General features: G+C 38.6%; 1 protein-coding gene and 1 pseudogene across 1 annotated transcript; one reads left to right on the top strand and one right to left on the bottom strand.

Annotated features, from left to right (window-relative positions):
• Positions 1-17,533: 17,533 nt before the first annotated feature.
• LOC145098357 (non-specific lipid-transfer protein pseudogene) lies at positions 17,534-18,065 on the bottom strand (annotated as a pseudogene).
• Positions 18,066-21,286: 3,221 nt separating this feature from the next.
• Positions 21,287-21,940, top strand: LOC145098356 (uncharacterized). The gene has a single exon (XM_079035993.1). It carries the CDS (start codon positions 21,287-21,289, stop codon positions 21,938-21,940), a length of 654 nt encoding a protein of 217 aa, XP_078892119.1.
• The last annotated feature ends 4,013 nt before the right edge of the window (positions 21,941-25,953 follow it).

Here is a 25,953-nt window from a genome sequence, read left to right as displayed (position 1 = left end):
AATTTAAAAAAAAAATAGTTGTCATCACCATGGTAGTTTTCACAAACCACGGTAATTGTGTAATTTTGTCCATCTTATATTAGAGTTATTCACTACAACCATCTTTGGAGTTTATATATTAAAAAAATGGCAATTATAATCGCTAAATGGGCTTGTAAAGTTGCAATTGGACCTTTACCCACGCATTTTTTTTTCCTTTTTTATTGACTCAATACCTTGCAAGTTAATTAATATTTGGAGGGCATGAGTTCATCCCTTCTAGAGTGGGTGCGAGAAGGGTGTCAAGAAACACCACAGCTTGGGTGTGATTTAGGTATGCAGTTTAGACCACATTGTATGTATGGGAAAAAAATCTATTACTTTGAGTCAGGTTGTTTTCTTTCACTCTCATTTCCCTCACAAAAAGACAAGAAATTGTGACTTTTCATTTCCTTTTATTTATTTTTAAAATCTATTTTGTACAAATATTGCATTCATTTTGTAGGGAATTAAAAATCATAAATTTTGATATATTTTTTATAATTTTTTAGTAGATATATAATTTAATAAATGTTTAAAAAAAAACAAAGACTGACTAATCACACGAGGAGAGAGAGTAGATGATAGGCTCCCCGCATATGGTGTTCCGATGTGCAAGAACCTTTCCCTCACTTCTTTCTCACTCCTTACCCACCGGCGTTACGGGTGATGTTTTCTTTATCATCTCTTGATTGGACAACAACTTAAAGGCTTTTTCTTTTTTTAATTTTTTTAATATTATATATATATATATATATATATATATATTAAAAAAATTATAAAAAGTATATTAAAATTTATGGTTATTAATTCACTATAAAACAAATATACTATTTGTATAAAATATATTTTAAAAAAAAAAATGAAAGGTAGTGAAAGTAACAATTCCTGGCGTTTGGTGAGGGAAAAGTGTGTAAGTAGAAAGCTAAAGTGACACAGAAGTGTTGAAATGTGAGTACACCCTCCAGTTTTAGTCCTAATTTTTTTATGTTAAAAACAAGTATAAGAAAAATTCGAAAATAATAGGATCGTAAAGGATTTGAACATAGAACCTATTTGAATTAAACATTAACATGTCAAGACTCAAGAGCCTTAACCATTCAAGCGCATATACGTAACTTTGTTTCTATACGTAAGAAATGTATATCTTAAACGTCAAAAAAACGTTTTTTCTAAAAAAATTGAAAGATCATTGACCTGCACTAACTATCCCTCTTAAAACTTGTCAATATTTTGTTTAAATTAGAAGTTTTCTTCCTCATAATGAAACAATAATAAAGTTTTACAACAAAGAACATAATTATAACTCAGAGTTACATCAACATCTAAACTCTTAATAATTCTAAGCTAATCATATATCAACTAAAGATCCTTAACAAGGTTTCTTGTCTCGGTCCTTCTTTGATCCTCTAGTCTCTCTATAACAGCTTCAACTTTGGCCATATTATATACAACAATTGCCACACCAAAGACAATCTCCCCTCAACAGATATTTCATGCAGCCAAGTTTAACCCTTGGATTTCCTTTTTTGTGTATGACATGTTGTTTTAAAAAATAAATGCTAATGTTAAACAACATTATATAGTCTGAAAAAGAGGTTAGAGGGCATGGGGTTGTCATTTGTTTCACATTTGGTGCTTATTGAATTTGCCCAAGCCCTATCAAGAACACAAGCATTTAGCATCGATTATTGAAAAAGAACATTAAACATGAACTTTACTTTTACCCATATAAAAAGATGCAAGTAAGTTGCCTATATTGGTATAAAAATACAGTAAGTTGTTATTTTCTGCTTTAGTATATTCAAAGTAAACTTAAAACAAGAGTAATGTATATTCAAAGGTTAATTTCACTCCAGTTTGTTTCTCATGTTCGTTGTCGTTTTTAGATTCAAACAACAGAACTTAAACAAAAGAAACAATAATGTATATAGGCTATCTAATTATTTAAAAGATAACCAAAGAATCTAGTGTATCACGCGTGTTTAATTTTGGAGTTGTTCACTAAAATGAGCAACATACATGATCCATTTGTAATTGTAGGACATGAACAGCACTCATGTGTAAGAAAAATATGAAAATGAAATACAATAAATCAAGAAGCTTGAAATGCACAGGAGAATGAATTTTGGATTTACCCAGCTCCAGTTCTTAAAATTAGCAACGAAGTCTGATTATATATAGTCGTTTTAAATATTTAATTATTTACCTGACTGCTGGATTAATTTCATGAAATTGGCGAGGCATGGATCCAACAATTACCATCTGTATTAAGGTTAGATCACACTAGTTTTAAAAAGGGAAGACTGCTCTGTTGAACAAGGTATCAAATTACGGCGTAAAACCCCAATACGAGCCTTATTTCTTCTTTACTCATCACCAACTCAACACTTTTCCTCTTCGTCGATTTCGTTCCTGCATCAACAACAATTGCATCGCCCGCCATCGCCCAATTCAACAGACCCTTGACTTGACACCCTACTTTCTCAAAACACTCTTCTGATTCAACTCACGGGATTGCTGATTCTTCCATGTTCAAGAACGCGTTCAGGAGAATTTTAGGAATTGGGACAGTTTGGGAGACGGAGTCGACGACATCGACGTATGTTAAGAAATGGTTACGTTAAAAAAAATGAATATGAAATTTGAAAAATTTGAATTTATAAGGAAAATTTTGAATTATTAAAATTAATAAAATTTTAATGTATTAAATAAATTACATATATACATCATTTTAAATAAATACCTACATATATATTGTCTTATATATTAAATGTGTAATTTTAATTTAATAAAATGAAAAATACAATAAAATGATAAGTGGAAAATAGAAAATTTAAAAATTCTACAAAATGTCATGTGTCCAAATGAATGAGAAGATGACATGTGGCAAAAAACCTTCATTTATTAGAGTAGATTTTTACACTAAACTAAATAAAAAACCTAATTAATAAAAACATAGAAAATAATAATAATAATAATAATAGGAATATAAAAGTTTAGGGTGAAATTTATAAATTTTATAAACCAATTTTGAGAAAAAAATTAGGAAAGAGATTTGTTTGCTTTTGATCCAAACTTAAGGGACCAAAGTTGACAATTGTTGAAAGACGTGTCTTATTAAAAGAGGTCTCTATTGGCTTCCTCCATTAAAACATCTGCAATAGAATTTGTAAAGATATCTTTTTTTGCCTCCAACACTCCATTCGGTCGAAACGGGAAGCAGCCAATAGCGAGACTCGTCTTTGTCCCTCTTCGTAGAGACGCCACACACAAGCCATCGGGTCTGGGGATGGTGTTCACGTGTCTTCAGACCCACCAGCTCAGCTCCACGCATGGGTTGAGCCGCCCACTCCGGATAGCTTTAGAACCAGAGAAGTCGCGGGCCATTGAAAACCTAGAGATGTTTGTAATTGCATTTTTGACTTTTTAGCTTTTTCAAAAATATCAAAAAAACTTAAAAAAGTGTTTGGAAAATAGAAAAGTCTTTTTCAAATTAACTTTCTATCAAAAAGAAAAAATGGTTTTTCAAAAAGTTAAGAAATTGTTTTTTTATTATTATGATTTTTAGCTTTTTAAAATGTAAAATACATTCAGAAGTCACAAAATTCAACCAAACATTTTTTAAAAACAACTTTTGGTTTTAGCTCCTTAAAACTAAAATCAAAAACAACTTTTACAAAAAGAACTTTTGACCTGAAAAAGAATCTCAAACACCCCCTAAGGTGCCGAATATAGATGCTTATTAGTTAACGATCCAGTCTTTAGTCTTTTGGAACAGGTTTCAGAAAGTTTGGAGTTGGGTTTTTTCGAATCTGTTCGGATGGTCTCGAGCCAGTGTTTTCTTTTCTAGTCTAGTCTTACAGCTTTTATGTTCGTCTTTTCGGTTCGATTTTGATATTATTTGTTTTTTTTGTTCCATCTTTGAGTTTTTCTGTTAACAAATATGTATGTATCACCAAAATAATACATAAAGATTTACAAAAAACGATACACTAAATTTTAATAAAAGAAAGAGAAAATTGGGTAATATGATTTAAAAATGTGTAATCAACACAAAAATGAAATGTATATAAATTTTGACTTCTGGTCTTTTTTGAGATCGGGTCTCGGACCGATCATTTTTTTTTCAGAGACTGCATCCAGACGGTCTTAGGTCGGTCTTTTTTGGGACCATTTTTTCTGGGTTGGTCTCGTTTTAGACCGCTTCAGTCTCCGTTTTTTCCCAAGATTGGTCCGAAAACAGTCATTTTCATTCAAGTCTAGTCACAAACCCAGGAGACACTGACCATAACCTTTTTTTCCCTTTGTAAAAAAAAATTCTAAAAAAACCAAAGTTCTTAAAATTTAATTTTCTACAAAATAATCACAATGCTGAAAATTTGAAAATAAATTTATTATTTTATTTTTTTAATAAAAAAACCTATAAAAAAATTCTAAAAAAATCTTAAAAATTTAAGGGATACTTCTACTCAATATACTAGTGACTTTATAAAAAAATTCAAAAAATAAGTTTTTGAAGTATTTATTTTTAATTTTATGAAATATTAGTTTTAAAAAAAAATGTTGAATATAATATGATCGAAAATGTGATGATTCAAAATATTTATGATTAAAAAAACGTTTGATTAAACTTGTTTATGATCCTTAGTTTTTTATTATCTAAAAATATTCAGACTTAAATATTTAATAATATATTTTATTATCAAAATTAAATGATTCATAATTTATAATGATTCATATTTTTTTTGAACGAGAACTTTATTTATTTGAATACGTTATTGATTCAAAATCATATGATTCAAAAATGATTTGATTCAAAATATTATGATGTAAAATAATTTGATTCAAAATTTTATGATCCAAAAATAATATGATTCAGAAAAAAAAATATGAACGGAAAATATTATTATCCTTAATATTCTTCTTATTTATAATTTTATAATTGTTAAACATTAAAAACTCAAACTGATTTATCATTCAAAAATGTTTAATGGTGCAACTTATTGCCTGATTGTTTTCTCTCTTATTGTATTCTGATCTGTAACTAAATACAAAATTAGGGATAATGACTTAAAAATGTAATATATTTTTTGATTTGTACATATTTGGTCGTTGAGTTTTTTTTCATCCACATTTACCCCTTCAACTTGTTAAACTGTACACATTCAGTCCTTATGACCGTTTGCTCCAAGTTAACCGAGAAAATGACTTAAAAGGGTGATATATTTCTCATTTTGTATACATTTAGTCATTATTATTTTTATACACATTTAGTCATTAATATTTTTTTGTTTCAAAATAAGTCATTTTTGTTTTTGTACTCATTTAGTACTTATGAATGATTTATTTAGGTTTTTGTCATGATATCTTACGTGAGACAATCATTGATGAGGTGTTTAGGGTTGTTGATGTTTATGTCCATCGCAATCTTAACTGCTTGGTTGTGTAGGTCTTGTGGTTTGGCTTAGGTCTTGTGTTCTGAACATCGTAACTTCTTCATACGATATCAGGTTTTAATGATCTTTATATCCAGGTGTTCGTTTTTCTAGTATACTACAATTTTCGTTAAAATTATCCCCATTAAAATGTAATATATATTTTTACTTACGATTTTATAAAAAAAAACCTCCATATATGCATTCATAAAAAACGTATAGATATAAAGATCGTAAGTAAAAATATATTACTTTTAACGGGAGTAATCTAAACAAAAGTTGTAGTAAATTAAAATACGAATGCATAGATATAAAGATCTTTAAAATCCAACATCGTATGAAGAAGTTATGACGTTCAGAACACATGATCTAAGCAACCAAGTAATCGAGAACACGATGGATATAAGCATGAAAAGCCTCAAACACTTCATTAATGATTGTCCCACGTAAGATGTCGTGAGAAAAAGCTTAAGAAATCATTCATAAGTACTGAATTAGTACAAAAACAAAAATGACTTATTTTTCAATATATATATATATATATATATATATATATATATATATATATATTAAGGACTAAATATGTATAAAAATATTAAGGACTAAATGCGTACAAAATAAGAAATATATTACCCTATTAAGTCATTTTTACCGGCTAACCTGGAGTAGTCGGTCATAAGGACCGAATATGTACATTTTAACAAGTTGAAGTGGGTAAATGTGAATGAAAAAAAAACTTAATGACCAAATGTGTATAAATCGAAAAATTTATTATCCTTTTAAGTCATTATCCCTATGAAATTATTATCATAAGTAATGGTTTTACTTGTAATACTTGGGAGAATAGAAAAAACAAATTCAATGGCAAAAAAGGGTCAAGAACGAGGGTCTTGTTGGTAACATCCCATGATGGAAAAAATAGCCCCCCATGAACATTAAGCTCGACACCTTCTTCTTAGTTTTCAAAAAGGTCACCCTTCAACCTAAGAAGGAATAAGCAAAGACTTTGTTGCGAGCGGACTATAAACAAGTTTACTAGACTCAACTTAAACTATTTTTTTAACTTAGTGTACAAAATTGATACTTAAAAATTGCATATAATTTTGAAATATAGTTGGTATGTAGAAAACCCTTCATGATCAAAATTGAAGATGGCCAAATGAGCCGTTTTAAAATTAATTAACAAAAAAATGTATATATAATATTAAACACAAATTGCACATAATTCACCTGCAACCCAAATAAGGATATATGCCACCAACATCATTTGGTTCCAACATAACATACACAACTTCTAACATTAAATCGGAAATTTATAGGTTATATTAACATGCATGATCATTAGGAATAATATATTTTATATGTTTCGAAATTTTGCCACGATAATTTGTATAAGTTGACAATTTTAGTCCATGATCTATTGTAATTAGAGATTGACACATGTCTTTTAATATTTGTCGCTTTAAGTTCCTTTGATCATTTTCACATTCATTTTGTTCTTTTTTTCATCCTACTATTTATTTTCATTACAGATTGACCACATGTGTTTTAATATTTCTCACTTTCAGACTTTTTGATCAGTTTGACATTCCTTTTGTCCCTTTTATGTCAACCGATTTGTGCTTCCGTTATTGGTTTCGTTTTGTCATCGTTTTCTCATTGTCATCATTTGTGAATAAAACAAGATGCATTTCAATAATATTGGGCTCAATAAATGTACAACCAGAAGGACGGCCCGTCATGCTCACCCACTAGTTACACACAAATTTATACACTTTTAACGACGCAAAAACCTTAAGATAATAACTTCTATGTTTCTGTAAACTCCAACATTCTAATATTATAATATATCTTTTTTGTTGCATGATTCTTTAAATTAATGACAACATCTTATCTCAAATTTAGAGTTAGTCAATAATATTTTTCATAGTTAAAAATTAGAACTTAGTTATTTTTTAAAAGTATATTTATAAATATTTAACTATTGGAGCACTCCATATACAAATTTTCGCATGATCACCATATATAAAAGAACACAAAACATTTATGTAAGGTTCTAAAAAGATCGTTATGGCTCAAAGGCTTGTACGTAGCTCCACGTTTTAACAAAATGTCGCATTAAGTCATATATACATATAAAAATAAATTGTAGTAGAATATATATATATATATATATATATATATATATATATATATATATATATATATATATATATATATATATATATATATTTGTTGTCGTAAGACACGCCTTACGAACGACATGACTCGTAAAACCTTGAGACTTGCAGTTAAATCATACCTAAGGCTATGGGGAGTGGTCACACCCATCCCACCAGAAAAGTGCTGACACCTATGCGCCACGTCAGCTTCACACCCAACCCACTAAACCTTGGAAATGGTTACCACTACACAAATTCCTTTTTTTATTTTTTTTTAATTTTTTAACATTATATTAAATAAAAAACAAATTACAAACCATAATTTAAAATAAAACCATAATTAATATAAAAAACACAAATTAAAAAACAAAAACACACATTACATTAAAATTAAAAACACATTACATTAATATAAAAAACACAAATTAAAATTCTAAAATTCTTAAAAAAAACATAAACAAATTAAAATCCTAAATTACTTAAAACCATAAATAAAATCATAAATTTCTTAAAACCATTAAGATCAGAACCTAAAGTCCATATTTTTCCCGGACTTGTCGTTGAATTTTAAGAAATGTCGCAAGATTTTTCGGGTCGAGATCCGGTTGGGGCTTCGTGTTTATGATTTGAAGATCGGTAAGAGCTATTTTTTGGCGGTTAGCGGCCTCCGACGATTCGTATTTTTTTTTCTAGAAAAACTAGAGCTTTATCTATGGATGTCGCAAGCTCGTTGTCGCTAGTTGCCGGTGTTTTTCTGCTTGAAGACTGTAACATCCCAAAATTCAAGACTAAAAATTTCCTTTTTATAAAACATTACTTAAAGCAAAATCATCAATCCAAATATAATCAGAGTATTAATTTCCAAAAAACAAGTTCATTATCAGAGTAAAACATTCTCAGACTGTCTAATCTATGGTGTGTGCCAGCGATTACCCCGAGCTCTTCCCTCCGCTACCGGAAGTACCTGAAACCAAAACTGAAAACCGTAAGCACGAAGCTTAGTGAGTTCCCCACCCTACCACATACCATGCATAACCACATACTGCACATAATGGGCCACGCCTGCTATCCTGGGCCTCGCCCCTACCTCGGGCCTTGCCCGCTACAACGGCCCGCCGCTCCAGGCCCCGCCTGGCTTCGAGCCCCGCTCGGATACAGATCTGTTTCACTTAGGCCTCGCCTGTCACAGGGCCTCGCCCACTAACATATAATAGCACATAAACATATCACATCACATCACATAAGCTAAACACATACTAATAGATCTTGTTCTAAGGCCCCGCCTATCTATGGGCCCCGCCCTTGTCTTGCTACTGATGAGTCATGGAACCCCGTCCATACTCCTGCTGATAGTGAGGTACGGGCCCAGCCCACCCTCACTCCTTCCCTAACTTGGGCCTCGCCCCTGATCTGCTGCTACTGAGATGTGGAACACCATCCACACTCTGCTATTGGTGAGATACGGGACCTCGCCCACTCTCACCTCCCTACCAGGCACATACAAGTATCACACAGACATCAAGTATATACTATCACATAAACCATTCCTTGGGCACCCGCCCTCTATCATTGGACCTCGTCCCGAATATCATACTAGCATACTGTGCCTAGGGCTAAGCCCCGGGTCTTCTACTCATAAGTACATGGGCCGACATTATGGTCGTAGACCCATTCATACAAAGGGAAACTCACCTGCACTGGCTGAACTGGCTGATGAACCCACTAGCTGTTTCTCGGCAACTCTCTGAACTCCTGCTCCACTCGCTCCCCGAGCTACCAATATCAATGCAACACTGAGTCTAACTGACCCCCAAAAGACAACCAAGTCAACTCTGGTCAAAGTCAAAGTCCTGGTCAAAGTCAACCTTCCAGGTCAACCTTACTCGCCGAGTCACCCTACTGACTCGCCAAGTTCATATGTTCAGAGTCCTTCTATTCGCGACTCGACTCGCTGAGTCAGTCCATGACTCGCCGAGTCTACCGATTTCCGAGTCCTAACCTGTCCAACTCACCGAGTCTCCATTCGACTCACTGATTCGAGTCTCAACTCGAAGGGTTTGGGGTTTCGCGACCTGACTCGCCGAGTCCAAGAACAGACTCGTCGAGTCCAAGACAAACTTCAACAGACTCGCCGAGTTGTTCATCCAACTCGCCGAGTTCCTGCCCAACTTCATCTGACTCGACGAGCTGTTCATCCCACTCGTCGAGTTCCTCCAAATCTTCATGCTACTCGCCGAGTCCACTCAAAGGACTCGTCGAGTCCATTCAGATCTCCATACATGCAGAGGACTTTTGAGTCATGCATGGACTCCAAACTATAGATCTACCCTTCCCAAGCCTATTCCTCACGTAAAGTTGCAAACTTTACGTGTAGGGAAGGAGATCTAGGCAAATACACCATAAACTAGGGTTTAAGGCAAAGAGGCTCCATAATCAACTCAAGGGCAGATACTTTATGCTTCTCAAGACCATAATATGCTTAGATCCGAAGTAGCAACTTTAGATATGGCTTCTAACTCAAAAGGGGTAGCTAATCATGGCTACAAGCCCCTAAAACTCACAACCATAATAGATCTAAAGGAGGGAAACGACTTAATACCTTCAATAACTCAAAATTTTTTCCCCAATCTTCAGATCTAAGGCCAATCCTTGAAGCTTCAATGATTCCCCTCTTTCTTCTTCCTTCAAATCACTCAAAAATGGCTTGGAAGCTTAAATGGGCAACAATGGGGCTTAGGGTTCGATGTTCTGGGTGAAAGAGGCAGTAAAGGAACCCTAGGGGAGAGAATGAGACGTTTAAATAGGCTCCAAGTCCCGAATTTAGGGTTTTCCTCGCACAGACCAGACTCGCCGAGTCCCCTTGGCCGACACGCCAAGTCAGTCACTTACTCCTCGACCCGGATCCCGCTCGGACTCGCCGATTTCCTCCTTGAACTCGCCGAGTCTCCCCTTAAAGTTAGGGTTTTTCTTTCCTTTCTTGGCCTTCAAAACTTTGGGTGTTACAACTCTCCCCCACTTAAACTAAACTTCGTCCTCGAAGTTTGCTATGGCCCACCGCCTGCGATCTGCCTCCAATATCCCACCAATTATTCCAACACCAGCTGCCTACCTTCGCTGGCCTTCCGCTCTGTCATTTTGACTAACACTAATCCTTGCAGATAATAGACTCGAGTCACCCTGACCCTGAACATCCTGGAAACACAACTTACTCACCGACAATCCTTCTGGTACTCACCGAGTACTGCACTGAACCTATAGGGGTTCACCCCTTCTTTCCTTGCACGAATTCCTTGCCTTCCCAAGGCAAAGCTCCATAACCAACTATTTCCTCTATCACTGTGAAGGTCCTATCCTTCACCAACTCCATCACCCCCGCTATTTTCCAGTACGGGTCATCACCGCCAGTAACCACTGACACTCCTCTCTGTCAAAACTTGGTGCCGAGCACCCCTCGATTCAACTAACTGAATTCCACCATACACTGCTTACCCGCAGTACTACTAACTGAAAATTCTGATATTCCTTGTTTGCCTTCCGGATGAGCTGAGACCACCCTGGTCCCTACCAACCTATCAATGTCTGGATTACCGGCTCCCACCGGTAGCTAGTCCCAACACCACCACTAGGCGCTCCTAGCGACTTCCGAAGAAACTTCGACCACCTATAACTGCTCAATCTATTCTGCCATTCAGGCACTACAAACCTGGGATCCCCGATCCCCTAACTTGACACTAAGGTCCCTACGAGGTCCCACCTGCGCTACTAAAACTCACGGGCCTCGCCCATGGGTCCCACCCGCCTCTATCCTTCTAGTCCCACTAGTCTAATCACTCTCGCTCAGGCCTCGCCCACGGGTCTCACCCAACCATACTACTGAGCAACCCTGCTCTCAGGTCTCATCTACACTGCTACTCTCATACGGGCCTCGCCCACGGGTCTCACTCAATTATATCCTGGAGCGGCCTTTCCCAAGGTCTCACCTCTCTAGGGCTATACAGGCAAACTCCCTATCATTCTCATCCACTACAACCTTCCTGATCCCTATCTGATCACTAGGAGATAAGGGCCTCGCCCCAACTCCGCTAACGAAGCTACTAAGGAATGCTACGACTTACCCGTAGTCTTACATCACCATCTGTTGCTGACTGCTAGTGAATGGGCCGACATTGTGGCCGTAGACCCATTCATACAAAGGGAAACTCACCTGCACTGGCTGATGAACCCACTAGCTGCTGCTCGGCAACTCTCTGAAGTCCTGCTCCACTCGCTCCCCGAGCTACCAATATCAATGCAACACTGAGTCTAACTGACCCCCGAAAGACAACCAAGTCAACTCTGGTCAAAGTCAAAGTCCTGGTCGAAGTCAACCTTCCAGGTCAACCCTACTCGCCGAGTCACCCTACTGACTCGCCGAGTTCATATGTTCAGAGTCCTTCGATTCGCGAATCGACTTGCTGAGTCAGTCCATGACTCGCCGAGTCTACCGATTTCCGAGTCCTGACCTGTCCAACTCACCGAGTCTCCATTCGACTCACTGATTCGAGTCTCAACTCGAAGGGTTTGGGGTTTCGCGACCTGACTCGCCGAGTCCAAGAACAGACTCGTCGAGTCCAAGACAAACTTCAACAGACTCGCCGAGTTGTTCATCCAACTCGCCGAGTTCCTGCCCAACTTCATCTGACTCGACGAGCTGTTCATCCCACTCGTCGAGTTCCTCCAAATCTTCATGCTACTCGCCGAGTCCACTCAAAGGACTCGTCGAGTCCATTCAGATCTCCATACATGCAGAGGACTTTTGAGTCATGCATGGACTCCAAACTATAGATCTACCCTTCCCAAGCCTATTCCTCACGTAAAGTTGCAAACTTTACGTGTAGGGAAGGAGATCTAGGCAAATACACCATAAACTAGGGTTTAAGGCAAAGAGGCTCCATAATCAACTCAAGGGCAGATACTTTATGCTTCTCAAGACCATAATATGCTTAGATCCGAAGTAGCAACTTTAGATATGGCTTCTAACTCAAAAGGGGTAGCTAATCATGGCTACAAGCCCCTAAAACTCACAACCATAATAGATCTAAAGGAGGGAAACGACTTAATACCTTCAATAACTCAAAATTTTTTCCCCAATCTTCAGATCTAAGGCCAATCCTTGAAGCTTCAATGATTCCCCTCTTTCTTCTTCCTTCAAATCACTCAAAAATGGCTTGGAAGCTTAAATGGGCAACAATGGGGCTTAGGGTTCGATGTTCTGGGTGAAAGAGGCAGTAAAGGAACCCTAGGGGAGAGAATGAGACGTTTAAATAGGCTCCAAGTCCCGAATTTAGGGTTTTCCTCGCACAGACCAGACTCGCCGAGTCCCCTTGGCCGACACGCCAAGTCAGTCACTTACTCCTCGACCCGGATCCCGCTCGGACTCGCCGATTTCCTCCTTGAACTCGCCGAGTCTCCCCTTAAAGTTAGGGTTTTTCTTTCCTTTCTTGGCCTTCAAAACTTTGGGTGTTACAACTCTCCCCCACTTAAACTAAACTTCGTCCTCGAAGTTTGCTATGGCCCACCGCCTGCGATCTGCCTCCAATATCCCACCAATTATTCCAACACCAGCTGCCTACCTTCGCTGGCCTTCCGCTCTGTCATTTTGACTAACACTAATCCTTGCAGATAATAGACTCGAGTCACCCTGACCCTGAACATCCTGGAAACACAACTTACTCACCGACAATCCTTCTGGTACTCACCGAGTACTGCACTGAACCTATAGGGGTTCACCCCTTCTTTCCTTGCACGAATTCCTTGCCTTCCCAAGGCAAAGCTCCATAACCAACTATTTCCTCTATCACTGTGAAGGTCCTATCCTTCACCAACTCCATCACCCCCGCTATTTTCCAGTACGGGTCATCACCGCCAGTAACCACTGACACTCCTCTCTGTCAAAACTTGGTGCCGAGCACCCCTCGATTCAACTAACTGAATTCCACCATACACTGCTTACCCGCAGTACTACTAACTGAAAATTCTGATATTCCTTGTTTGCCTTCCGGATGAGCTGAGACCACCCTGGTCCCTACCAACCTATCAATGTCTGGATTACCGGCTCCCACCGGTAGCTAGTCCCAACACCACCACTAGGCGCTCCTAGCGACTTCCGAAGAAACTTCGACCACCTATAACTGCTCAATCTATTCTGCCATTCAGGCACTACAAACCTGGGATCCCCGATCCCCTAACTTGACACTAAGGTCCCTACGAGGTCCCACCTGCGCTACTAAAACTCACGGGCCTCGCCCATGGGTCCCACCCGCCTCTATCCTTCTAGTCCCACTAGTCTAATCACTCTCGCTCAGGCCTCGCCCACGGGTCTCACCCAACCATACTACTGAGCAACCCTGCTCTCAGGTCTCATCTACACTGCTACTCTCATACGGGCCTCGCCCACGGGTCTCACTCAATTATATCCTGGAGCGGCCTTTCCCAAGGTCTCACCTCTCTAGGGCTATACAGGCAAACTCCCTATCATTCTCATCCACTACAACCTTCCTGATCCCTATCTGATCACTAGGAGATAAGGGCCTCGCCCCAACTCCGCTAACGAAGCTACTAAGGAATGCTACGACTTACCCGTAGTCTTACATCACCATCTGTTGCTGACTGCTAGTGAATGGGCCGACATTGTGGCCGTAGACCCATTCATACAAAGGGAAACTCACCTGCACTGGCTGATGAACCCACTAGCTGCTGCTCGGCAACTCTCTGAAGTCCTGCTCCACTCGCTCCCCGAGCTACCAATATCAATGCAACACTGAGTCTAACTGACCCCCGAAAGACAACCAAGTCAACTCTGGTCAAAGTCAAAGTCCTGGTCGAAGTCAACCTTCCAGGTCAACCCTACTCGCCGAGTCACCCTACTGACTCGCCGAGTTCATATGTTCAGAGTCCTTCGATTCGCGAATCGACTTGCTGAGTCAGTCCATGACTCGCCGAGTCTACCGATTTCCGAGTCCTGACCTGTCCAACTCACCGAGTCTCCATTCGACTCACTGATTCGAGTCTCAACTCGAAGGGTTTGGGGTTTCGCGACCTGACTCGCCAAGTCCAAGAACAGACTCGCCGATTCCAAGACAACCTTCAACAGACTCGCCGAGTTGTTCATCCAACTCGCCGAGTTCCTGTTGGGGTGCAAAGTTATCCATTCATGACTTTGTAAATGTTTGACTTTTGTAAAACCCACTTGCATGTGGTGCTTTAGCCTTTAGACCCATTTGTTTGTTAGAGTGAGAGAGAGACATGTAAACACCTCTATAAATAGTGGGTTTGACCACTTGTAGAGGTGTGCTTGAGAGATGTAGAAGTGAGTGTGTAAGTGTGTGTTAATTATGTAGTCTAGATCTAGATCTTTTTTTGTAACATCATATACATTCAATATATCTCTTAAACACCCAAATCACCATGTTCAATTGTGCAAGCTTTAATTCCGCATGCCAAACCATGTTCTTTGTCACTACAGTTCCTGTCCAACTTCATCTGACTCGACGAGCTGTTCATCCCACTCGTCGAGTTCCTCCAAATCTTCATGCTACTCGTCGAGTCCACTTAAAGGAATCGCCGAGTCCATTCAGATCTCCATACATGCATAGGACTTTTGAGTCATGCATGGACTCCAAACTGTAGATCTACCCTTCCCAAGCCTATTCCTCACGTAAAGTTGCAAACTTTACGTGTAGGGAAGGAGATCTAGGCAAAATACACCATAAACTAGGGTTTAAGGCAAAGAGGCTCCATAATCAACTCAATGGCAGATACTTTATGCTTCTCAAGACCATAATATGCTTAGATCCGAAGTAGCAACTTTAGATCTGCCTTCTAACTCTAAAGGGGTAGCTAATCATGGCTACAAGCCCCTAAAACTCACAACCATAATAGATCTAAAGGAGGGAAACGACTTAATACCTTCAATAACTCAAAAAGTTTTCCCCAATCTTCGGATCTAAGGCCAATCCTTGAAGCTTCAATGATTCCCCTCTCTCTTCTTCCTTCAAATCACTCAAAAATGGCTTGGAAGCTTGAATGGGCAACAATGGGGCTTAGGGTTCGATGTTCTGGGTGAAAGAGGCAGTAAAGGAACCCTAGGGGAGAGAATGAGATGTTTAAATAGGCTCCAAGTCCCAAATTTATGGTTTTCCTCCCACAAACCAGACTCGCCGAGTCCCCTTGGCCGACTCGCCGAGTCGGTCACTTACTCCTCGACCCGGATCCCGCTCGGACTCGCCGAGTTCCTCCTTGAACTCGCCGAGTCTCCCCTTAAAGTTAGGGTTTTCTTTCCTTTCTCGGCCTTCAAAACTTTGGGTGTTACAAAGACGCTCCTTTTCTCGCTTTGTCCCTTCCTGGTGGTCGACGAAGTTGGACGTTCGGTGGGCCCTCCCCCTCGGTGGCGTCGAAGTCATCGTTGAGGTCGAGTCCAAAACCCACGTCCAACTCGGACGTTCTTGCCCTTTTGTTGGAACCGGTTGTAGATCCCGAATGCGCCATTTCCGGATATAGAACCCATTTTGGACCGTTACGACAAACTTCCCACGCTTTTTGGTGGCCGAACGGTTTACCGTTGGTGGTAACTTTGTATTCGTAGGACGCGGTCGCTAAAATGTTGAAGTCGTTGCTACCACTTCTATGCATATTTTTAAGCTTGTCAAATATGCCATTGAATTTGGTGCAAGCTGCTCGTAAGTCACGCCATTTTGCGTTGATCGAGTCGTACGTCCGCTCCGTTTTCTTTCCTAATAACGCGTGGAAATGATCTAGAATACAACACCAAAAACTTTGACCCGATTGTGCGTTGGCGACATCCCCGTCTTGGGATATGAAAATCAATGCTTTTACTAAAGCTTACTCCTCGTCTTCGTTCCATGCGGTAGTCTTTTTTTTCTTGGATCTTTGTTTTTTTTTTTTTTTGCCTTCGACGAGTTGGTTGTTGTGTTTCTTGGACCCGTTCGTCGTCGTCGTCATTGTCGAGATTTATAGGTTGAGATTGAGATGGTTGAAATTGTTGAGAAGGTTGTTGAAATTGTTGGGAAAGTTGTTGTTGAAAGGCTTGGAATTGGGGTTGATTGAATTGTTGTGGTTGTTGTTGGTAGAAAGTTTGTGGGTATGAAGTGGTGAATAAAGTTTGTTGTTGGATTGAGGAGGTTAGCAATTGCATGTAACTAACATTTGCATTTGGAGTGTTTGGAGTGTTGGGGATGTTTGGATTTGAATCCATGTTGAGAGAAAAAAAATATGAGAGATGAGGTTTTTTTTTTTGTAGAAGGTAATAAAATATAGAGAGTGTTTTTTGAAATGTAAAATGTAAGTAGAATAGTGGATAATTTATAGGTGTAAATATTTGTGTTTAAATGGTAAAAAGTAATTTTTTTTTATGTTAGAAACGGCTATATAGCCGTTAGTTTACAAGTTCCGACCGTTACAAATTAAACGAATTGTGATTGGGCGTCCTCTCGTGTCTTTGTCACCACATCACATGCACCCCACCGGCTTTGGGGGCGGTGTTCACGCGTGGGAGAGGTTGCCACCTCAGCCCAAGACGCGTGAAACTACCCCTACCGGGTAGCCTAACCTAACGTTATTTAAAACAGTGCATTTAGGAGACAAAGTTGGTCAAGTAATTATAACTCGACTGATTTGACTACATATAGAAAGTTGACTTTTTCAAACATAAATTTACCCATAGAAAAAATCCATCAGCAATGCGACGGATTTGGGCGTCGCAAATGGGTCAATTTAATAGTAGTGAATATGACATACACTTAACAAAATATGTGCCTAAGTGTCCTTTGTTTTATTTCATGGTACCCAAACAAGTATTAAAATACAACCTTAATTTCATAAATACATTGGTGCACATTATGCCTATGATCCACGCTCTTATAACACCTCCATATGTACCAATTTCGTCCTGCAAAAATGTATACACACAAGCCAGATAATTAAAAATATTGTTAACGTCCTCTAATCATTTATTCATTTATGCAATTCAACAATATAGAATAGCATCCATCCATCCATCACCATGTCAAATAAAGTGTAATTGAGAGAAAACTAACTTTTCGCAGTCATAGTCCTTATCAACAGGAGGAAGTTGTATGTCATTAATATCACATTTCTCGGGCAGAAGAGGAATTCTTTTTGGATCGAATTTGATCACTGATATCGCTTGTTTCACACAGTTGCATATAACCACACGATCATCCTTTGTTTTCATCATGCCTTTTAGGTTCTTGACCGATAAGCAACAAAAGTTTGATGGCCTTGATGGCTGTTGACCGCTTATGTAACCGACACATGGTGCCAACATGGTTGCTAGCCGTGCACATGATGATGGGTCCGCATGAGCAAACACCATACTACTCCTCCATGACACCAATAGTAAACCAATCAAAATGCGAATCAGATCCATCAATTTGGTGGCAAAGTCGTTAAAACTTGCTTTTTTTCACGTATGTTTTATGAAGATGATTGTTATTATATATCTTTTATGGTAGATGTATTAATCTAATGTGTAAAGAAAACCTTAATTCATGCATTTGGTGTGTTGTCATATATTGTCACACTTCGATGCAAGTGTCGTGTAAAAAACTAAACTAAATCCGTTAGCAACCAATTAACTATCAAATTAGATTTCTGTCGAAGAACAAAGCAAGTCCGCTATATATAAGTACGTAAGTTTTGTAGAAAATGTAAACAAGTTTGAATTTTATGATTGATTGTTTGAATTTTTTACTTTTACATTTGGTGTACATGGACCGTTGAGCCATGTGCAACATAACTTCTAAATCAAAATTGTCCTACATATTCTAGAGTGAATTAAACGAACTGTCGTAGGCACGTTCAATCTTTATTTTTCAAAATTAATTTGGATCGTCTTCATTTGTTTAAAACTTGCATACTACATCCCTCGGAATATAAAAATACTATTTTACCTTTAATATATTTTTTAGTTTTCTTTTATTAGTTATCATTTTTAGATTAAGAAAAAAAAAATATCTCCACCAAACCACCTCTCCCCTTTCCCTTTCCCTAGTCTCCTTTCCCTCTTTCTCACCACTCCCAACAACAACCTAAACAGATCCTCTTTTTTCCGGCGAGACCAAACACAACTTCTTTTTCTCCTTCTCTCTTTTTCAATTACCAAAGAAAACAACTAGTGGGAACATAAGTATCTAACCTAGATCAAGCACCATCAGTTATGTAACCTAATCCCGATCTTCACCATGAAGAACATCAAAATCCGATGACTCATTCTTTCATCAAGTTCGATTTGCATGTGAAGTTGATGACTTAGTCGCTCAATAAGTTCAATTTGCCAGTGAAACAACTGGCCAGGATGGGGAGATCTAGGATTTTATACCTTAATTTTTAGATTTTGTTCACCGAAAATAAACATGCCACAGGTGGCAATGGATTCGGGTTTGATGTAAATGGTAACAGCAACGGAGATTGATGGCAGTGTATAAGTGACGACGAAGATTTGAGACCCTAGGCGGCAGCGGTGATAGTGTTCGACAAAGCTAATGATGGTCGGTGTTCCCGGTGGTTGAAGATGCTTGACCGGACAGGAGTTGTATTCAGCTAAGGAAGTGTTGGAAGTGTGTCCAATATCATTAACTAGTTGGTGATATTTCTAATAATAGCAGGGTCCTCTTGGGTTGCCCTCAAGACTCAAAATTGAGTAGAATATATAATAGGAGTAATTAGTTTATTAATTATTATGGTTTAATAATTAATTAGAAACTAATTGGAAAACAATTTGGGAATTAATTAACAGTTTAATTAATAGAAGGGTTGAATGTGAATCAATCAATAGCTGATTGACTAGGGAATATTCTAGAACCCTAGAAGGAAGGGGGTTGGATGAAAATTCCCTTTGGATAAAGGGAATTTCGTTCATAGCATATCTCATCCCACATGGGTGGAAGGATAAAACCCTAGGAGGTATCCAAGACTATAAATAGGGCCTTAGGGATTCATTCCTGCTTGCTCATTTTTTGGCTTGAGTATTCGCCACCTTCTTTCTCCCTCATTGTGGAAGAACTTTTCGTGAGTTCATCCCTCCTATTTTATATTTGTTTCTACTCTTTTGAGTTCATTGGGTGTGAACTAAGAGAGGGATTCTAGTTTGGATCCTCATTATCCAAACATGGTGGCACACACAAGGAGTCAAGCTCGAAGATCATTGGTTGCTAAAGAGATTAGTATTCTTCTTATATTTTCAGTTTTTCCTAGGGTAGAAGTAATAGTATGAAGCCATAGATCCATAGGGTGCATGTACACTTAGGTAAATCGTTTTGTTGATTCGATTATTCCGCTGCCTAGTTATAGAGTGTATTTGATGCATATGTTACCCAACAGTGGTATCAGAGCCATTGGTTCATGGTTACTATCACTCTACATCCATGTTTTCTGAAAATATTGCTTTGGAACTGAATGATGAATGTTTGATTGAAAAAAATTGTAATTTGATAAAAAAAAAAACCTAATTCACGACGTGACAGGGTTGTCCACGTCGTGAGCCGCAACAGATCAGGATTATCGGTTTTTAAATTAAGACTTTATCTTGCATGGATAATTACCTAATAGATTAGATCTGGAAAATCTGAAAATAGATAAACATTATTTAAATGGTGATTTTAAATATTTTAATATTGTTTATAATATAGTTTTATGAATTTGAATATTAATCCCTCATGTTTTATTAATTGTTATATTGCATCCTTGTAATTAATTTGAATTAATAATAGACAACTAGATTTAAAGAGTTTTAAATTTGGCCCTTATATATGTAAGATACATATATTGTATGTATAAGAAAATTACAATATGCGTCCTCGCGTATTCTAAATATTGAGATTCCCGGTCTTACCTCGACTAGGCTCACCCGTTCTAATGTAGGGGTTTAAGGAGGTCTCTATGATTCCTAATGAGGTCGGTTTTTAATATGCTTCGCGCTTACCACCCTCACCGCCCCATTGCATTTTGTGAATGGAGTTCCCGAAAGGGGTTGATAGTGATAATGGTCAATCTAAAAGTATTTTAAATACAAGTATAAAACAAAATCCTGTTTTATTTAAACAAAGTGAATCTTATGTTGTACGTAAAAATTACACATTCTCTTTATAACTTGTTGATGGAGCTCGTGTGGTTAACCGACACGTCAATTAGAGAGTATAAGTAGAGAATGATGTGAAACTCGCGAATCTCAAGTGTAACTTGAGCCGGGGACCACACAATTTTGTATGGGTGATTCACCATCTATTCAATGATCCGCGGCATCCCCGTTATTGAATTTGAGATGAACATAATCTGAGATGAACATGCTATTGATAGTCAATGAATCTCAAAGATCTAGGAATTTCATGGTGATTGAAATTGACAAAGAGCTTTGTCTACCTATATAATTTTGTGGTGTGTTTACGGCATCCCTTTACACATCATGAAGCCAAACATGGATCCTAGCCTTAATCCAATAATTCATTTAGGGTAATTATTAATTAAGGACTTATATCAAACTAATTGGGGTCTTATCTTTTGTAGATGTCGAACCAAGCAAACAACAACAACCACAACAATTTGCCTCCCCCTCCTCCTCCTCCTCCAACTCAAAACTCAAGCTTCTCTGTCATGCCGGTTCTTAATATGGAGAAACTCAAGGAGGATGGATCCAACTATCTTGATTGGATCAGAACCTTGAGGATCACGTTAAGATATGAGAACAAGGAGTATGTTCTGGACGAAGATGCCTCGGTGCTTGGAGAAAACCCTACCCCAGAAGAAGTTACTGCCTACAACAAGCATTACGATGAATCGACCAAAGTGGCTTGCCTTATGTTAGCAACCATGGGTTCTGGTCTCCAAAAGAACTTTGAGACATGGGGTGCTTTTGATATCAACCAGCAGCTCGAGGAAATGTTTCAAGAGCAAGCAAGGCAAGAACGATTCGAGATCATTAAATCCCTCATGGCATGTAAGCTACAAGAGGGAGCTTCTGTGTGTGCGCACGTCCAAAAGATGAAGTCGTACATAGACAGACTTGGGAATCTAGGTGTTGAGCTGCCTAAGGAGTTGTCCATTGACATGGTCTTGAACTCGCTTACTAGTTCGTATTCTCAATTCATCATGAAATTCAATATGAATGGCCTCGACAAGACCTTGATGGAGTTACATGGCATGCTTAAAACTGCTGAAGCAAGCATGAAGAAGCCTAATAACTCTAACCCTATTGCTCCCATGCCGACGATTGACCATGGTTCTGCTAAAAGGAAAAGGGCGCCTTAACTCAAAGAGAAGGGTAAGGGTAAGGTTGGACAATCTGGTCCTCCTCCCAAGAAAAAGGCCCAAGGTGAAATAGCTCCTTCTTCAGATCCAAGTGATGCCATTTGTTTTTACTGCCAGGAAAAGGGACACTGGAAGCGTAGTTGCCCTAAATACCTCGAGGACCTTAAGAAGGGCAAAGTCAAGGTAGCTAGCACCTCAGGTATGTTCATGATAGAACTCCATAGCACATTTACTTCTAACTCTTGGATTCTTGATACATGATGTGGTACTCACATTTGCTCTGATATGCAGGGACCAAGACAAAGTAGGAAGTTGAAGCATGGTGAGCTCAACCTAATCATGGGAAACAGGCACAAGTCAGTTGTTACAAGGATTGGGAACTATGAGCTAATGCTTAGTGGTGGTGTTTGTCTTAGTTTATTAAATTGTTGCTACTTGCCTGATATGGCATGAAACATTATTTCTTTTCATGCACTTTATAAGGATGGTTGTCGATTTTCTTTTGATAATGATAATGGTGACATTTTGGTTTATAAGAATGGTTGTTTTATTTTCAAAGCTAGTCCTTGTAAAGGTGTGTATGAAAGTATTGTTTGTGATGGTGATATTGATAAACTAATTATGAATGTTGGTTCATCTAATAGTGAATTAGATAATTCATGTTTGTGGAATTGTTGACTTGGCCATATAAACAAGAAACGCATTGCCAAGCTCCAATCTGATGGAATCTTGGAATCATTTGACCTCAAATCGGATGATGTATGCGAATCTTGCTTACTTGGCAAGATGACAAAGGCGCCATTCATAGGCCACTGTGAAAGAGGAAAGGATTTGTTAGATCTCATCCACACAGATGTTTGTGGACCCTTCAAATCTACCACAAGACATGGAGAAAGATAATTCGTGACTTTTACCGGCGATTTTAGTAGATATGGATATATCTATCTAATCAAGCATAAGTCGGAAACCTTTGAGGTGTTCAAGGAGTTTCAAAACGAAGTAGAAAACCAATTGGGCAGAAAGATCAAGATGATCCGATCCGATAGGGGTGGAGAATATTTAAGTCTTGAATTCTACGATCATCTTAAGAATTGTGGTATAGTTTCACAATTGTCTCCTCCTAGAACACCACAGTTGAATGGTGTAGCTGAGAGGAGAAATCGAACATTGTTAGACATGGTTCGATCTATGATGAGTCGAGCTACACTTCCGATATCTTTTTGGGGGTATGCCTTAGAGACAACCGCCCATATCCTAAACCTCGTACCTACTAAGAAGGTTGCTAAAACACCCTATGAAATGTGGAGTGGGACACGTCCTTCTCTAGCACATGTAAAAGTTTGGGGATGCGAAGCTTTTGTTCGTCGCGAGGCGAATGACAAGCTTGAACCTCGATCAGAGAAGTGTTACTTCATTGGCTATCTGCAAAAATCGTTTGGATACTTGTTCTACAAGCCTTCGGAGAACAAGGTGTTTGTTGCTCGAAGGGGATTCTTCCTTGAGAGGGATCTCATTTCCAAAGAGGACAGTCGGAGCCGTATAGATCTTGAAGAGCTTCAAGAATTGAATGAAGAAGAACCTTTAGTAGACACTAGCACTCAACTTGAGGTGCAACAGCCCATTGAGGAAACTCAAACCGAGGCTGAGCGACCTGTTGAACAAAATGATATATCTCCACCTCCCCTTCGCAGATCCAATAGATTTCGTCTTCCTCCTGAATTCTATGGTTTCCATGTGAGTACAGAAGGAGACGTATTGATCAGTGATCGTACACTGATTGATATGGATGAGCCATCCAACTATAGGGAAGCGATGGTAGGCACTCAAGCTGCTAAGTGGAAGGAAAACATGGAGAGCGAGATTCAGTCTATGCATGATAACCAAGTTTGGAATTTGGTTGATCCTGCACCTGGCACTAAAATAGTTGGGTGTAAATGGATCATCAAGAAGAAGACAGGCATGGATGGGAATGTGCACACATTCAAGGCTAGGTTGGTTGCAAAAGGTTACACTCAGACTCAAGGAATAGATTATGAGGAAACCTTTTCACCAGTAGCCAAGATCAAGTCTATTAGGATATTACTTGCCATAGTAGACTTTCATGATTATGAAGTATGGCAAATGGATGTGAAGACCGCTTTCCTTAATGGAAAACTCACAGAGGAAGTGTATATGGCACAACCTGAAGGTTTCATAGATCCAAAATATCCAAATAGAGTGTGTAAGCTTGAAAGGTCCATATATGGACTAAAGCAAGCGTCTCGTAGCTGGAACCTCTGCTTTCATGAGAAGATCAAGGAGTTTGGATTTTCAAGAAGTGAAGGGGAGTCCTGTGTATATATCAAAGCTATTGGGAGTAATGTAGTCTTCCTAGTATTGTATGTGGATGATATACTCCTTATAGGAAATGATATCCCGACGTTGCAAGGTGTTAAGACGTGGCTTGGGAGTTGTTTCGCTGTGAAGGATCTAGGAGAGGCTGCATACATACTTGGTATAAGGATCTATAGAGATAGATCAAAGCGTCTAATAGGGCTAAGCCAAAGTGCATACTTGGATAAGATCTTGAAGAAATTCAAGATGCAGGACTCCAAGAAAGGGTATCTACCTATGCAACATGGCAAAAAATTGAGTAAAACTCAATGTCCTGAGTCTAGTGATGAACAGGAAAGAATGAGTCGAGTCCCGTATGCTTCTGCTATAGGATTGATCATGTATGCCATGACATGTACTCATCCCGATGTCTCATTTGCTCTGAGTATGGTGAGTCGTTTTCAGGAAAACCCAGGCGAAAGTCATTGGACGGCAGTAAAGAACATTCTGAGATACCTAAGAAGAACAAAGGATATGTTCTTGGTATATGGGGGTAAGGATGAGTTGAAAGTTATAGGTTATACAGATGCAAGTTTCCAAACTGATAGGGACAACTCATGTTCACAGTCAGGATGGGTATTCTTGCTTAATGGAGGAGCGGTCACTTGGAAGAGTTCCAAGCAGTCGACAGTGGCAGACTCTACGTGCGAGTCAGAGTATATAGTAGCTAGTGAAGCTGCAAAAGAAGCTACATGGTTGAAGAATTTCATTGATGATCTTGGTGACGTTCCGAGCATCAAGGATCCTTTAAAAATCTTTTGTGACAATGAGGGTGCAGTTGCGTTGACTAAAGAACCTAAAGACCATGGTAACTCAAGACATATACTTAGAAATTTCCACTATGTAAGACATCGAGTCGAGGATGGAGATATTGTTGTGAGCAGAGTATCGTCCGAGGAGAATCCAGCCGATCCGTTCACTAAACCACTATCAAGGATCAAGCATGATAGTCATACGAGATCTATAGGCATAAGATTTGCTGAAGATATGGAATAGTTGTTTAGTTGTTTAATTTGATAATCCTTGAAACATTGAGCAGTATGAATTTGTAATAGAAGTGATGTTTGTTTTGTAGAGACTTAATAAAGTGCTGGATTGCTATCATTTCTGTTTATTTATTATTATGTTTCACTTTTGCATGTTTAGAACCCACTTCCCGTACTAAATACTTAAACCTCCACAGTCGGTCATACTCTTGGAAGTAAGTAGTGATTCAAGACTGTCATGAGTGTTGGTGGATTGACCATTTTGATTGGCATAACATAGTGATTGTGTCAACACTCGTGAGTGCTTAATGGAGATTTAAGCATTGGAACAACCCGCACTTAGAGATTGCTTAATGGATTTAGTCACAAGTAATTCTAAGATGGTAATATCTTATGTTCCTCAAACCGAGATACATGTGGGGCTTTGCTCTATGATTCTGTTATGCATTGGTGTACTTCAACGCTATTCGTAACTGATGGCTATAACGGATGCATTCATGTGTGATATGATGAAATAGACAAGGACTATGTAGTCAAAGTTTATTCGTCCCTTCTGCCTTAATAAGAGAAGCGATATCTATGGGCCCCTCGATGATTTGGTGCTGACATCCTAAAACCTGGTCGGGTACTGACTAGAATTGATGTGTTCGATTT

Source organism: Lactuca serriola, chromosome 4 (assembly GCF_051521515.1).
Source record: "Lactuca serriola cultivar US96UC23 chromosome 4, Lser_US96UC23_V15, whole genome shotgun sequence".
NCBI lineage: Eukaryota > Viridiplantae > Streptophyta > Magnoliopsida > Asterales > Asteraceae > Lactuca > Lactuca serriola.
Note: the sequence above shows the minus strand (reverse complement) of the source record. Positions and strands in the feature narration are given on the sequence as shown.